Below are 16,841 nucleotides of genomic sequence, written 5' to 3'. Positions count from 1 at the left end.
GCAAAAGCGGGTGACGACAGTTAAGTTCGGTGACCTCGCTTGTTTCCGAAACACTTTCAGCGTGACCTCGACTGACTCACGAAGGTTAATAACATATACACACGAATGGTTCAGCTGCTGCATATAGACACGTGAAGTGCCGGTCGTTTTGTCCGGAGGCACCGGCGCTATTCGTATACATATGTATATGCTTTTTTTCCCTATGTATCTGCCTTCCTGTAAACAAGTCATCTTTCAATGTGCTATCTACAGCTCCCAATTTTCCTTTCATATCGCCGGAATCGGTCAGAGAAAAATATCAAGCAAGTAACAAACACCTCGATTTCCACATGATCCCATATACAACACATGCAGAATCCACTTTGTTTTGCCAGCTCTTCGAACGTACATGCTTCATGGCACAAGCAGAAAAAGAGAATGGGGCGAAACATGTGACCGAATTCGCAAAGATATGTAGTCCGTAATGCTCTTTGCCATTGGCCAACTCGCTTCTCTAATGGTATGTGCAGCATTGTGATTGGCTGATATTTCCGCAAGAACCCACAAACTTAAGCGAACGCAAATATGGCGCCTTCATGGTGTCCACGAAGGACGTTGATCTCGTAGAGATGATGTCGTGCGAATCGCAGCGGGACCGAGTGACGGTCAGGCGGCGAAAGCAATGACGTAATTCGTACGGACTATAGTGCCGCCGGTACTGAACGAGTCTATTCATTCGTTCTATATATAATGCAGCTTCGCGAATTTGTCTGGTATTGAGCACCAAGCGAGGATGCCCTCCATGGGTATACATAGGGCGCCTCTGGGCATATAACAAATATTGAAGCGAAATCAGGCCTGCAGCATATAGGAATGCAAACGCAAAGGTGGTGTAAGTATATACCAGCGCGAACTCGGAGTTCCCTCGCCTTGAGCACCAGGACGGACGTTATGAATTATGTCGTCTTGTCGAGACCAATGCGCTTTCTCTTTTTTCTACTAAAAAACTAAAATGTGGAAAGAGTTAACTATTGAAACATGCTCAGCGCGCAACACACATTGTCTTCCACTAACGTCGCCGGAATGGCGACATGGCGCGAAATTCCGAGTTCGGTCTTTTGTTTGAACGCCTATATAAAGACAGAATTGAGATAAAGGCTCGACATAGGTAAATCCAAACACGTATAGTTTTCCAGCAAAGGATGCAGTCAAGGGGAGAGCAATGAACTTCTTCCACGCATGCGAGGTCGTTCCTCTCTCAAATGGCTCAACAAATGTCTATTTTTTTTTTCATTGTAATGTGAGAGGCCGCATTCGTATGTCGTTGATTTCCGACACTATAAATACGTTCGTTCGCACCAGAGTTTAATTTACTACGTAGAAAGTTAAAACTGTCTCTTCCTGTTTGCTTTTCATAATGCGCGCTGCAGTTCTGAAAGCGGAAATAAATACGGGTAACCGCATAAATGCAGCACACTGTCAATGACCGAGGACGTTAGCTCCTCGGTTGCTGGCCTTTTTTGAAGTTCGATATCCGACCGGTCATTCGCTTCTGCGTGTTTTGTAGACTGTTTTGTCTCTAATGCGACAGAAACGGAAACACCTGTCAGAGGTTGCGGACGTTGATGCCGACTGTAAGGCCATTACAACTGCTCGTCGCATTGGGCTTCAAGTTTCACGGCAGCTACGCGCATTTTCAAAGAAAATGGGGTCGACGCGGTATACGAACTTCGAACTCGGAGAGCCCTGTCGGTAGTGAACTGCCAACGCAAGCGAATATTTCTTGAAGGCGAAACTTTACAATCTTTCAGTTTGCAACGAACACAGGGCGCGAGGGAGAGGAAGGAATGGCAGGGAGATCAACCCGACGCGCGTCCGGTTTGCTACCCTACACTGAAGAAAGGGATTAAAAGAACGACAGGGAAGAATTGCAATGAACAGACGGGAATGCTTGCGTCCTCGATGTCAGTTACGCGTATGAAACAAATTTAACAAACAGTCACGTATATACAAAGAAGCTTTGGACTTGTGTATTGCTCGGGCAAATGATATAAGGGCCTTGGGATAGCAGCTATTCGCCTCAGATGGGCAACGTCGATGCCCATCTCAAACCGATGTACGCCTTTGTTAAACGCCTTTATCCAAACGTTTCGAAGCTGTACTGCGTGCGCTTCTATTTGTAGCTGCCGTGTACGGATTATAAGCGAGCTCCCGCGCTACTGGAGTTCGTACAATGTGTTCGAAGCTCCTTGCAATTTCGCAACCTGTCTAAACGACTCATTGCAAAGAGCAGTTGTGGACACGGCTGTCAAACCGTAAAAGGCAGGCTCAGCGCGCCACTGTAACTTGGTTTAGACAGAGAACGAGCGGTTTTGGAAGAAAAAGAAAAAAACGAATAATAACGAAGAACGCGTCAGGTGAAGACCGCGTCCTCGCTGTCATCGTGCACGTGTTTCGTGTTTAGTTTCGTTCAGCTTCGTGCGAGAGCGCGATGCTGGGCGCGTCGAGGGAGCGCTGACGCTGCTCCACCTGCGTTTCGTGCTAACAGCGCCCGACGGAAAGGCTGAGTCGAGCGTGCACGTTGTTGTGGCGACACGTGCGCGGTTCGTTATCGCCGCGACGTATCGAGGTTGCCCCCCGCGCTCAGGTCGCTAGCCCCGAAGTTTACCCACCGCCGACAACGCATCCGACGACAGCGACGACGTTTAACACCACACACACACACGTCAGTGCGCCCCGAGCGCGCAGCGGGGCAGCGTATACACTTTGTGTAGGTGAACGCGCGTGTGTATGCAGGTGCCGTATATCCTGCGCCGTGACGAATTCCGTGAAAAACAGTCGACTCACTCTGTCTGCATACGTCGTCTCTCCGGGAGGGATTTCTTTTAACGGGGGGAGTTCCTTAGGGAGGTGGGGGGGGGGGGGGGGGGGGGGGGCAGAGGGGGTTCTATGCATTTTGTTTTGACGATGATTGCTCTGGGGAGCAGGCGAAAATTACGAGGGGGGGGGGGGGGTGCTCACCTCTGGCACCGCCCCTGGCTGGCCGCGAGCGACATGCCATAACATGCACCTGACCTGCAATGCGGTGCGTTCACCCGCTAGTTGCGGAGGGGCAAGCAAAGGCTTTCGTTGAGCCGAGTTCGTGCGCGTGTCGAATTCAACACCGCTCTAAATCTAGCTTTAGAAAAATGAGCGAAAGAAAACATTCCCGCATGGAAACGTCATCGCAATCATAGGCGTGCGCACGAAGAGATGGGGGGAGGGGGGACTGGGATCTAAACACAGCTTTTAAGCTGTCCGGCACGAAAAAGACAGTTATGGCGGTGTACCACTTCCATTCTATTTTCCTCTTTAAAGGTGACTTGTAAGACAAGGAAGTTTTTTACTGATAATGTGCCTGCAAGAGCGCACGCATGTTTTATGCTCCAATTCAAGCACCTTCCTAGTGGAGATACGTATTCGCAATGCCCCATAGACTGTCGCGCCACCCAGCGGAATTCAGGAGCGTCCTCTCGAGGAGGGTTAGTAGACGACAAAATGGCGGCACTATGCAGTCGTTCCCTTGTTCGGCTGTGCTAGCCTCAGTGTTAACGCGTTGGCAAGAAAGGAACACTACGACTTTGCATGTTCCCTGCATCAGTGAACAAACCGAGCCCTCCGTGACACGAGAAATCTGATTCGTTCTTGCGAGACGCGAAGTTTTCGTGAAAATACGTGGCAACTCGTGTTTTCAATGCTAGCCCACAGTGTACACATACTATCAGCTTCGCGAGGCTTTCTGTAGCCACGTAGGTAAGTTAAATGTTATCGCCTGACATATTCAGTTGAAGCTCACCCTGTTTTATTGCATATATAATTGGTCAGTGTTTCTTGTAGTGCATGAGTCCCATAACACTGTACGCGGGAGGGAGGTCGCGCGGGCTCGCGATGTGCTCATGTATAACTGAGCGATCTCAAGTTGGCGATACATTAAAATAGGGCCTCTATCCTTTGTCAGTAAAGCGCTGTTACGAATCGTGCTAGCGACGTTTCAATCGTTCGAGGACGCGTCTGCTCGACGCCTTTCGTGGAGCGAACGCTTTCCATCCACGCCGTATTTCCGCTCCTTTCCGCGTTCCTCCTTTCCCGCTCAACGACCGGGAAAGGAGGAACGCTACCGTACGTCCTTACCGTATTTGCGTACCGTATTTCCGTAACTTGCTAAAACTCTCTAGTGTGTTCGGTTTCATAGCCGCCGCTGCGCCGCTTGTTTTTGTACGTTTGTTGATAGGTGGCAGCACACTGCAAGCGATTTGCTTGTTGACCGGTCTGAGAGCAAAACGCGCAGTGGTCGAAGTCGTTCGGCAGAGGAAATTCTTCAGATTGCTTTCAGCAGTGATGTTGAAAGAAACCATCTTGACGACGAGGATTTTTCACTGGACGTAGAAGACTGTGAAAGCACTGAGAGTGACAGCGACGATGAACCACCAGCTGCTAACTCACGAGGAGCGAGTTGCACTTCACGTCCTCTCGTGCGTTGTTTTTCACGCTCGTAAGTCGCTTTGATTGTATTTAATGTATAATATCCTTGAGCGAGATCAAAATAAAAGCATAGTTCCTCTTGTGCATTGCATGTATCACAATTATTGTCGATATTATGGAGCGCCGCATGCCGCCAACACGCTCGAGCTCGACCAACGAAGCGAAATGGTTAGAGCGATGGAACGTGCAGTCACGGCCACAATCCACGCCTCTCGGCGAACTTCGACGTTGCGAAAAGCATACGTGTTTATTCTTTTCGATATTCATGTTTCGATCGTGCTGATTGAACCTGCAACATGCGAGTGAAGTACACACGGCTAGAGTCTCAGCATGTCTGTGACACAAGCGCTACTGAATGGCATGTAAATGCTTGTGTTCCGTTGAAGACGTAACTCCGCGTTTTCGACTGCACAAGTAATGACGACGGGGTATTATCACAGAACACTTTTATGTTTGCAAGCCATCATTACGCGCAGCAGCGATGGCGCTACTCGCTGGCGGCCTACTACTGCGGCAAATCCGTCAGGCAGGCTCGGTACGTACTACCTCGGAGTGCCGTTCAGCTCATACGTCAATTCTGGTTCATACCGGTTTATGTAGCACGCACAGGATTTCGCAAAGCATCGTTATGCACGGTAACGGAGCTGAAATATAACCTTTCACTTCGCAGCAAATAATTAGGTGGCGAGTACTTAGCACTTTCCATGGTTTGGGAAAGTATTTTAGTCTCATCCATTTCAGCGCAGCTCATGACTTCATCCGGTGAACGTGGCACGGTCCGTACGTCCGCACGTCCTATCTGTTCCTATGCTAACAAACGGGTTGACCCTCCTCCTGGCGCCATATTGAAAAGCACGGCGCGCCACCTATAGTTCGTGGGCATTGCGAATACTGCGGAGAAAGACTCAACGTATAGCGTGCATAACGGATAGAACGTGTAAACGATTCATTTGCTGGCTCGCTTTTGACACCGGGTCAGATGGAGTGCTCCTTAAATTTTTAACGCGCCGCTTCATAATAGAACGGAAGCTGTCAAATATCATGTGCTTTTCCCTTAACGTATAAGTGTGATTCAAAGCTTCTGTTCCCGAGGATAATTTTTCATCGCGATGACAAACGGTCCTCGCAAACGAGGCAGGATGATTTACTCAAAGCCGCGCGGAGAAGTCTTACAACCACGATGAATAACACGCGCGTGCAACGCTTATAACCTAATAAGCGCCATTCAAGGATCCAGACCAATTTCCCTGCTTATGACCGCAATTAGACGCCATTTTACCCCGACGCACTCGCAATCTTGACCATCAGCGCACGAGTGCGGCACGTAGCTCGGCGGTCCGTGCGCGGGTATTTTTATAAACATTGTAACGACTTCCCTAGACCGGAAGTCACCGTATACGGAAAAGCACACCCACAGGTTGCGCGCGAACAGCGTTCTGAGCTACGGCGTAATTGTCTCGGCTACCGTTATAATTACGGCGCCACTTGGCGCCTGCGCCTTCGTATAGCCGCACGTGCGTGCTTCTTGTGCATCTTTTTTTTTTTTTTTTTTTGCTAAAAGAAAATAAGGGCAACCCAAGGGCCCCGATTTTTAGTATAATCACCACCATAAAAATTCACGGTGGCCTGCATGTGAGTTCCTATCGTCACGCGAGCGAACTCACAGGCCACCGCGAATTTCCATGGCTCTGCCTTACCTCAACTCTACGTATAACCAGGGTCCCTCAATACAAGGTATTGAGGGACCATGTATTGAAGGACCATGGTATAACCATGGGGTGGGGATGAAATATGGGGGGGAAGGGGGCCCCTGACGGGTTTGCACTCCCCCAAGACAGTATCCTGCGGACGCCCATGACCATTTGCCGGGCATATTGTTTCTCCAAAGTTCGTGCCAAAAGCCACGGTATCGAGCTCTTATGTAGTACGTATCCCGTACTCTTTCTCAATACTCACCCCATTCCAATTTTATTTCATTTTAAATTAGCTCTTGCTTTTTCTGACAGCCCCTCCGTTTCGTATACACGTCCGCACAGCCGCAACGCAAGCGAAACGAAGCAAAAAAAAAAAAAAAAAAAAGAAACGAACGGCGGAGTTCCTTTTCGACACTATACAAACATTAGCGGCCGCAAATGAGACTTTTCCTCCGTCTCGCTGACGCGGCTTCCTGGCAAACGCCAACTTCGCGCTCACTTCTCGTTACGCGCCCCTAGAGTCCACACCTTTGTCGAAACGCCTCTAGTATTTTTATTTTATTTATTTATTTTATTTATTTATTTATTTTTTTGCTTTTGTAACAGCCTCTGCGCAGCGAGTTCAGGCACCGCGATCAAGCGCAGCCACGAAGGCACATCTCTCGCCCTTGCGGAAAAAACAGAAGCAAGCGAGCGAATGCAAACAGGCTCGCCGCACGATGCTTGCTTTACACCAAACAGTAACTTGATTTCGAAGGCCACGGTGTGTACTGGAATCCAACTGAGAGGTGTAGCGCGAAGAACAAAGATCGAGTATACACGGCATCATTCGGCACGGAGGCGCTATAGGTATAAACAAACAACACAGCCTTCTGAAGGAGAAACACACGGACAGACAGAGAGGACGGGACTGGCGCTCTGTCTCAGTCCTCTTTGTCTGTCCGTTTGTTGCTTTGCGCTACAATTTTTTCCTTCAGAAGTCATGAACCAACTAGCCCAACAAAACGTATTGCTAACACAGCCTTCCTCCTGCATTGCGTGTAAGCTTGCAGCCTCGTTCGGCGGGACTCGCCCTCTCTCTTGAAAGGGGGAGAGGCATTCGCACGCTGCAGCGTTCGTGACAAACAAACACTGCTAGAGAAGAAAGCAAACATCTCTTCGCACCCACGTAACAACAGAGACGTGTGTTTGTATCCTTCCACGCATGTGGGCATGAGCGAGAAGATGACCCTGAGGCTTCTGACGAACCTCTGGCCCGTTTTCCGAATGGTTTCTTTCCTTCACCCCTCTCTCGTGTTTCTCTTTTTTTTTTTTTCATTTTGACAGCCTGTAATTCGGAAGGATACCGATCCCTCTAGCGCCATTGTTGATCCTTTCCTCTCAAGCCGCGCATGAACCGGATAGTTTTACCACAACGCGGATGGAGAAACCTGTTCGCGGACTGCCAGAACAAATCTCCCAAGCGCTCAGCGAGGGCTCGCGGCAGCCTTCGCCCGAATACGATATCGTGACCTACAGCGAGTTGGCCGCAGACACTGCCGATATACTGCTTGTTCAATCTGTATGAGAGAGACCTTCCTTTCACAACCAAATCTTCTTGGCTGCACCACGGAGCATTCACGGGCGCTGCAGCCTTCAATGCACAGAAGTTGCGTGCAACGCCGCGTGGTACCTCATTTCGAAACCCGCGCCTCTCGTAAGAAAGTTAATGGAGAGCCAGTGGACCTTTGTTTGAGCCTATGGAAGTATATAGCCAGCGCTATTCCCCCTATTCCATCATTTCACCGTTCACGAACGGCCGGTATAATAACGCGGGCTAAAAGCCAAAAGGAAGTTCATCATCACATAATTGCCATATCTTCCAAGCCCTTCGCAGAATTCGCGTCTTAATTAAGAGCGGAAGCTATAGGTGGAATTTCTTCTGCTTACAGAAAAGCAAACGGTCTACAGCTATACAACACGGGTCCCGTATGCATATGCGCTCTCTGCTCCCCTGGCAGTCCTTATTGTGAGGGAAATGGGCTGACGAAAAAGACAGAGAGGGTGTAGAACCGGGGCTGTAATAAAAAGGAAAAATGGCTGACTCAAAAAAAGAATTGAGAATATTTCAGCCAGTCGTCATGATAGACATGTCCTAACCGAAGCCGGTCGGTCAATGGCAAGACACACACACACACACACACACACACACACACACACACACACACACACACACACACACACACACACACACACACACACACACACACACACACACACACACACACACACACACCACACATATACATCTTTTTGAGTTTCTCTCACGGGCATGCGCAACGCAAGCTCCACTGGTTCGTGCGACTGAGTGGTCGGCATTATGAAATTAACGCACCGGGCCTTTTACACGCCTTATAACACATGTTTGAAATAGCAAACGCTGATGCGGAGGACAGAAGCAGAGGCCGAATTCATAAAATTCAGCTTTAGCCCAACCAACTCCGTGCAGCGTATCGGTCAACCTCAGCTCTTTGTCATTGGCTGTCATTGGCTGAGTTTTAGCGTAAGATGTTTTTTTTTTTTTTTTTCTGAATACAAGTCCAGGAGTGCTGACTATCACCTTACCCGCCTCAACAAGCGCACTCACTTTCGCGATCCTTAGGATAACTTTTCCAAAACAAGAACGCGTTTTGTGGTGTACACCTGTACGTATTCAATAATCCGGCGCAGCGACTGAAACGGTATTTCAGTCGGACTTTCCCGGTCGCTTTCTTACACCCACGCATGAACCGTCCACGGCGAAAGTTGTAGCTACGCGCTTTGTTTCTTCGACGCCAATGGAAAGGATCCCCGGCGTATCTCAATAGCGGCGCATTTGCGCGCGCTGTGTGTAACGCGGCCGCGCTCTCCAGCTTCCATCCTATGCAGCTCAGGTGTGCGGCACCGCTTGGTCGCAGCGCGGCGATTACCGGCCAGCGTTGCGCGCGCGCTGAAGGCGTGCAGCGGAACGCTCGTGGCAAGCCGGCATGTCTCGCCCGAGATGCCCATCGTTGCGTGTCGGTGGTAGCGAGAACCTCGCGAACTTGTGCGGACTCCTGCGGCCGCGGCGCGTTCGCTACATGTGTGTGTACCCTTCTCCGCCTTCTCCGTTTGCTCACGCACCCGTGCATCTGTGAAGGTTTGGCCCAACCAACTACGTGCAGCGTATCGGTCAACCCCAGCCAACCAGACACGAGTGCCGCAACGGCTTGTTCGTTGTATGCACTGCCAATCTGTTTTGCGTGCGACGCCGGCCGTATAACGCGAGGCTCACGGAAGGATAAGCGCGTAGCATACATCACCTTTCTTCGAGCCTGAGACACGCATATATTTCCGGGGCTAAACCTTCAAAACTCGTCGTTCGCAACGATTTTTTTACCGGCCGGCTACTTTCGATGTATAACGCTAAGCTTGTCGTCATGATTGGCTTCGCGCTGGGCGCCTGTTATAACGCTGCTTCCAGAAGCGAATGGCCCTTTTGAGTGATTACGGGTCGCGGTTTACGATCGGCTCAAAACGATCACGTAGCTTTCCCAACGCTGCATGGAACTGGCGAGGCGGAGAATGGAAGCCGTGCCGGGGTAGGAGCGGTACGGCCAACTCGGTGGAAGACCGCCCTCTGTTCAGCTGACCTTAGCACCCTTCTTCCCCGATTTCGCACTTCCTTTTACCGTCGCCCTCGCTGAACGCTCCACAGCGGCCACTGCGGGAACGCCAAGGAAAACAAAAAAAAAAAGGAAAGAAAAAGTGCAAGGCGACCGCCAGCCTCTCTCGCTCACTCGAGAAATGACGCCGACGACCCACTTCGGAGTGAACAAACACACGCCGTCCGAGGAAAGCGAGCGCGCCTGGCTCAACGGCGACCTTCTCTTTTCTTTCGGCTTGGCTTGGTGGAGCAGTCCTTAGGTATATCGTGGAAGCTAATACACTCTACGAGCCGCTCGGCTGGCAGAGGCCGCGGAGTACTCGACTCGCCCCGCACTTACATATTCTCTATGCACTACAGCGAAGGCTACAGTGCTCGCGTTACGAAGGCTCTCGCTCACGGTGCGCTGTACTAATCCTTCCGTGATGCCGAAGCTCGCTTTCGCTCGGAGGGCGATCGGATGTCACTTCCACTTTTCGGTTCGTTGACGCGACGCAGATTTCACTACATGCATGGAGTTGGTTCGATGGAGTATGATGGAGTAGCTAGCAGACTTGTAACCTCTTGTAGGAACCCAATAGTGTTTCCTCAAGACTGTTTGCTGGCCTAGTTGGTGTTTGCTTAACAACATAATTTAGCCGCGAAGTAAAAACACACACAAAACGCGCTTACGAAAGCGAAGTTTCGTGAATTCGGCTCCAGATTCGCGCGATAATCCGCTCTCGCAGGTGAGGAAGCACTCAGGGTCATAACTTAGCTGCGAAGTAATAACGCACACAAACATAGGCGTACGCAAGGGGGGGGGGGCGCCCCCCCTATATACATAAGAGGGGGAGAGGGGGGGCGCAAAATCAGCCCCACACATTGACATATTAAGGAGGGGAGGCGCTGCGACTCGGGGGAGGGGGCGCAATGTCAGCGCCATAAATTGACATAATTGGGGGGGGGGGGGGGCGCTGCGACCAACCTTCGCCCCCCCCCCCCCCCCCCCCCCCCGCGCAACCCTTCGCACGCCTATGCACACAAAGGTAGGAACATTACGAACACAAATTTGTGTGTGTTATTACTTCGCGGCTAAACTGTGTCCTTGAGAGCTTCCTCACCTGCGAGAGCGGGCTATCGCGCGAATCTGGAGCCGAATTCACGAAACTTCGCTTTCGTAAGCGCGTTTTCCCATTGGCCAGACCGGCTTCGCTAATGATATGTCCCGTATCGTGATTGGCTCAAGAATTCTCCTACGAAAATTTTCAGCGTAAGTACGTTTTTCTGAATACGAGCCATGTTATGCGCGATGACTCGTGTACTCCGCCAAACGAATAATAGCGACGTATAGGCGATTTAATGTTGAAATGGTCATAGGAAATCGCTAAGTGCACCACGACATTAACAGTCTAGTTTAACTTTCTTGCACAGACGCTTATTTTTTGTGCTTTTGGCACGCGCTCAAGAACATTAGTTGGTCGAAATTAAACCAGACCGCCTCTCAACGCCCGTGTGTTGCTTTCGGGTCGTTGAAACCCCCATACTTAAGTTTTCAGAAGGCGAGTTCGCAAGGGGCTTTCGTTAGTTTGTGCTCGCTGCCATTGGTCGCCGCCTTCGCTAATAATGTGTTCAGTGGTACGATTGGCTGGGGTTTGCTGTTCTTGCGAACAATTCTAGCTTATAAGAAGGCCCGTATTCACGAAAACGTCGTCACGCTAAGAATTTTCGTCAGAGAATATTTCATCCAATCACGATTACGGGACGAGCACGCCTGCACTGAGCACTGCTGCGGTGCCAATCACCTGTGCCTCGCGGGCAAGCCGAAACCAGAACACCATGTGCTCCTTATTTCACTAATGACGTACGTACTTTCGTAACAACCGAAGATTAAATCCCTGATACGTAGCGAATCTACCGCTCTGACAATAAATCGCGGCGCCCTTTCGGAAGGAATCGTTCGGGCCACGGAAAACTCCTGGATGCGGGCTGCCGCAGCTTCCCCCGGCTCCTCAAATATCGACCGTCCGTTTCTCGGAACGGCCACGGGGCGTAAACAAGTGCCTTTGTACATCAGTCGATCTCCACGCACCTCTCTCTTCTTTACTATTTTTCTGTCTTTCTTTGCGCTAGCGATATAGCTGGTGTTAAATGAGCTGAACGCGTTTCCGGGAACGGTGCTCGAGAGAGAGAGAGAGAGAGAAGAGGAACAAATAGGAAAGGTTGAGATTATGAGGCTGTTTTTAAATCCGCGTGATCCTTTTTTTTTTTTTTTCTTGTATTCAGAGATGGTCCATTATGCAGCGAAGCACACCGATGCTGTCTAACGTTAAAGTGAACTAAAAGAAAGAAACCTTTTCCAGGTGTTCAGCGACGTTATGCAAACACACGAGAGGGCGCTCTCAGCGGGAACGAAAAAAGCACATCTGGCAGTTTCAATATAAACCGCTCTTTAATCGCGTGTGGGTAATAAGAGAATGGAGGTAAGATAAAAGTAAAAGAGCTTTATGTTTCGTAAAGTCTGCATCGGTGATTGCTAGTTTCATTTTCAATGTTGCGATAACGGTAACTGATAAAGTGAGTGGACAAATCATAATTGCACATCTTGTGTGCAATTATGGTTACATAAAAAAAGGTGAGTTATCTCTGATATTCGTGGCAACGGTACCATGACACCGCAAGCTCAGAGCGTCCAGCGTAAACACTGTAACAGTCTTTGTTTGTTTGTTTTTCTTTCAGCAACTCTACCAACAGACATGCATGCCTAAAACGCGCGTGGCTCGCCTGGCCGAATGACCTTACAGCTTGCGCAGATGCAGAAATGAAGGGTATGTTGTTTACTATTAGTGGAAGCGTCAAAATAAAGCACAGATGCGTTCACAGTTGTATGCTGGTCAACAAAAAAGCTGAGTTGTATACGGTGACGTCCCTCTTTCTTTCTTTCTTTTTCAGAGCGCAGTCGAGTCGGATAATGGCAAAACATTGTGCACTCGCGTAAAGGCAAGTTCGTGTCACTGACTACACTTACAACTAGTCGGGAGACTAGACATAGTTGTTAAACCAGTTCTCAGAATAGGCACAGTTGAGTCAGACCTCTTCTCTTTGAAACCCAGCGCTCATAAACAATAGCTGCTGTAAAAAAAAAAAAAAAAAAAAAATCTACCTGGCCAATTGATGCAGAGCTGCCAGCTGGCAAGTGAAGACGTCTCCTGTCGGGACATTCTTCGGATGTCGCAATGCGCTGCGGAATATGAGGTGTTCCACCTGTAAGCGCTTCTATCGCGTAGGCGAAAGTCGCAGAATGTGCCAAACGTGGCTTATCATTCGCGTCGGATTCTTCCAAGGAAGATATGTTAAAAGGTGCATGACACTTTATACAAAGCGCCGTAAAAAAAAAAAAAAGTAGGAAAAAAGAAACGCTCACGCAAGTTGGTGGAGGTCCGCAGAAAACGGAACAATGCAAATGTGCGCGATGAATAGCAGAGCCAGTTCCCCGCAAAGCTGCGCAACAGCTGTCTTTTCGGCCTGTAGTGCATTTATATGCGAATGGTGCTAACGGCTGCACTCTATCACGAGATGCGCCTGCTGCATTCTCACAGCGAATGAGAGACGTTGCTGATGGGGAAGAGGGTACGCTGAGAAACAGAGCTCGTGCGACTGGCAGTGACGGGCTCTCGTTGTCACCGGCTGATCCGACGACATACAGCGGCGCGCATTGCGCAAAACGGCTCGTTCGCACCTACTTTTGAAACGAAATAATCGCACAAGCGCAACGATGCAGTCACTCAACAGCCTAGTGTCCAAGAGAGAGAGGAATAAGAAGGTAGAAGGGACTGCTGCTCCTGTAGAGGGTCAGTTCAGACCCAGACCCCCCCGCCCCATTTTCTCGAGTCACAACTGTGGAACAAACCACGACGCGCATACAGAAGAGCAGGCGCCGCTCAGAAACGAGAGCGTCCCTGAGCGATTTTCGCGAGCAGGCAAGGAACGGCTCCCTCAAGCGAGGAGCTGTCCGAGTAGTTTTCCAAGCGCCGCAGCGCTCGCTTCGACCCCGGAAGAGATCATGAGGCCGTGTGAGAGAGGAGGCAAAACGAGAGAGGTTGAGAGGGGGGGGAGAAACAAAAAGCGAGAAAACCCCCTTCGCCGCCGCGCCCGTAAAGCCGGCCGGCCGGCTCCTCCGAGAGCACGCGGAGAAGGGGCGGGGGGCAGCAAGAGCTTGAAGAAGCAAACATACGCACACACAACCTGCCCCGCACTAGGCGTCCTATGCGCCTCAGGACACAGAGAAGGGCAGCGGCGGTTGCGCTGTGTTCGGACCCCGAGGAAGTCAAACATGCACAAACGGGACGCTGCGGCGTTCCATGGATCGAAGCGAGGGGGCGAGGAGGAGGGGCTGCTGCGGAGTTGCGACACACGCACGAGCGAGGGGTGCCTGCTGCTGCTAGGAGGCATTCCCGGGAAGGAAGGAGCAAAACAGGCCGTGACGTCAGGTTGACGTCGCTGCGCGTGCGCCGGTTCGCGAGGGGCGAGGCGCGCCTCCATGTTTGTGTGTACGCAGCTAGCGCCGGCCGGCTTTCGTTGCGGCGGTGGCGGCACACAGCTGATCGGCGCCCCGCGCCTGCAGGGAGCCGATTTGCGCGCGCCCGCAACGCCCGGGCTCGTCCGGACAGGGCGAATTCTGTCGAGGCAAGTTGGAGAAGCAATAAAATGAGCACGAAGTCACGTTTGCTATGCGGCGCACGCCGGCATAACCACTTACGCGCCGAAACCAGCTGTATCCTCAATCAGCTGGGAGCGCGGCGGGCCTCTCGCGGTCTAGCGGCCATGTCGCCAGTCGGATGACGAAAGCGGAGAGCAAAAAAAAAAAAAAAAAAGTGCGGAATCGGTACTGTAAAGCGGCATGACGTTCGCAACAAAAGCGATTTAAACGTAGTACTCACTTTATAGAAGGCGGAACGTCGATGCTGAGTGAAGAAGCTCGCCGCCGGAGCTCGCTCTGACCTTCGGCAAGACGCGAATAGTCCGTGTCCAAGTCCTGCAGGCGAGCCGACTTGCGGCTCTCTAGGAGTCGCACCTCTTCCAGGCGCTTGTGGAGCTGCACCGTATGCGTGATGTGGTGGTTGTGCTGCGAAGGCTGGATACTGATGAGTACGTCGTCGCGCACGGCGTCGTGCTCCAGCACGGCTCCGGAGACCTCGCGGCCGTTAAACGTCACGTACACGCGCTGTCCGCTCTTGAGAGTCAGTCCCGCAATGGTCTGGAAGCCCGGACCGATGAGCTCGTCGCCACGGTACTCGCCCGTCGTCTTGTCGGGGAACGTGACAGTGTAGACGTTCTCGTCTTCAGCGTCAGTTTTGGTCGCCTGAATAACACCCGGCATGTGAAGACCGTCTGCCGTGGGGGCGCACACACGCGTACCCAGGATCGAGCGCTTCGCCAGCCGCTTGCCCGTCGACATGTCGTCGCTTCGTCGTTGCCGCACGCGTAGCTCTTCTCGCTATCCTCCAAGTTTCACGCGCGCACACTCACGATTTCACCGCCTGCTCGCGCCGGAGCCGGCGCACTGACATGCTACTAGCCCGAGAAAAAACACACAGCCGGCAAACACCGAGACGTCCGCACCGGTGCGCCGAGGGAACAAACGCTCTCTATCTTGAGCACAGCTGGCCGATCTCGTCCTTCTCCACACTTCGGACCGGCTCGGCTGCCGCTACGCGCTCGACAACAAAGCCATGTGATTCTGGGGGCGCTGCGATTGGCCGCTCAGCCTCTGACCTATTTCCTCATTGGCTGGCGCCGTTGTCAGGCGGCCATGGCGTTCTAGCCAAGGTCCCGGATGTTAAGCTGCTCGCGATGCGGTGCCGGCCGCTGGTTCACGAAAAAAGCCTGCTGATTACCGAAAAACACATGTGCCTTTATTGCTTCCCGTTTCACGCGTTATTGCAGCATCGTTGGAGACGTAACAACGCGGGCGTAGCGCGCGACACTCGCATCTAGCGGCGCGCGTGGCCCCGCCCAGCTGGCCAAAATGTAAACATGTTTACGACGGTGCCGTTCGTCGCCGGCAACCCCCGAACAAAAAAACAAGCTTGCGGCATCGCTTAGTTACTGTGACGTTTGCGAGATTGATCTAACTCAGCGCACCTGGACCGTTTAAGACCTTTCCGAGGGCTCACCACAGCGATCCGCACAAAGTGTCTTTGCGGGAATATTGCGCTACGGACGAAATTCGGTGGGGTGGTCGCGGCTGTTATATCGAGCGCCGCTCTACCCCAACGCTGAAAGGAATGGCCAGTGTTGCCAAGCGCTGCTGAACGGCTTCGGTGGAAAATCGATACTAGCGGGAAACACTGATAGCGTACAGCTGATTCGTCAAAACAAGCCGGGAAGGAAATTTCCGCGAACTCGGGCATCGCCATCGTGCGGTCGTTCGCTCCTCTGTTGCGCGAATTTGACTGTGAGAGCCTCCCGACAATAGGAGCCTCACAGCGGCACTAATATGGGACAAGAACGCGTCCAAGGTCATTATACCGGTGCTGCCGGCTGCACTAAATGCAAACACGATGAAATAAATAACGTTCCTGCGTTTGTTTGTTTTTTCGTATTTACTTCCACTTTCGTTGCGCATTCGACGCTTTGATATCGCGTTTCTGAAGATGTTTCAACAATCGAGTCACTTGCTGCATGATATATTTTGCGGATATATTTATTGATCCCGCAAACAGCGGCGATATTTTGTTAGTTGACTGGACGACTGGTACAATAAAGCGAGTTTAGTGAATGGAAGGAGCACGCATACTTTCATAAACATTAGGCTTTTTTTGAGGCTGTTCGTAGCTGATCTTCGCGTTGGTGACGTTACTAGGTGACAACGAGAACTTCAACACCAAAGATTACTCAACAAATCAGTCGAGCAAGAACTCGGCACGTTCATGTCATCCGGCGCGTTGGATCGATTTTTCTCCTCTCTGCGAGCTGTAGTTGGGGCCATTTAGTACAGTGAT

The 16,841-nt window shown here is 51.2% G+C and overlaps 1 protein-coding gene across 2 annotated transcripts in view; it reads right to left on the bottom strand.

Annotated features, from left to right (window-relative positions):
* The window catches only part of LOC119383305 (zinc finger protein 704), a 120,454-nt gene extending 104,793 nt beyond the window's left edge, over positions 1-15,661 (bottom strand). The window contains exon 1 of one of the 2 annotated variants that reach the window (XM_037651379.2): positions 14,778-15,661. In XM_037651379.2, the coding sequence (XP_037507307.1) occupies positions 14,778-15,295 (518 nt within the window). In that variant the 5' untranslated portion in view covers positions 15,296-15,661. The remainder of the gene's footprint in view (positions 1-14,777) is intronic. The other variant, XM_037651378.2, reaches the window with a different exon arrangement.
* Positions 15,662-16,841: the final 1,180 nt, after the last annotated feature.

Source organism: Rhipicephalus sanguineus, chromosome 2 (genome assembly GCF_013339695.2).
Source record: "Rhipicephalus sanguineus isolate Rsan-2018 chromosome 2, BIME_Rsan_1.4, whole genome shotgun sequence".
Taxonomy (NCBI): Eukaryota; Metazoa; Arthropoda; class Arachnida; order Ixodida; family Ixodidae; genus Rhipicephalus; species Rhipicephalus sanguineus.
The sequence above is the reverse complement of the archived record's forward strand: the minus strand, read 5'-3'. Positions and strand labels throughout refer to the sequence as shown.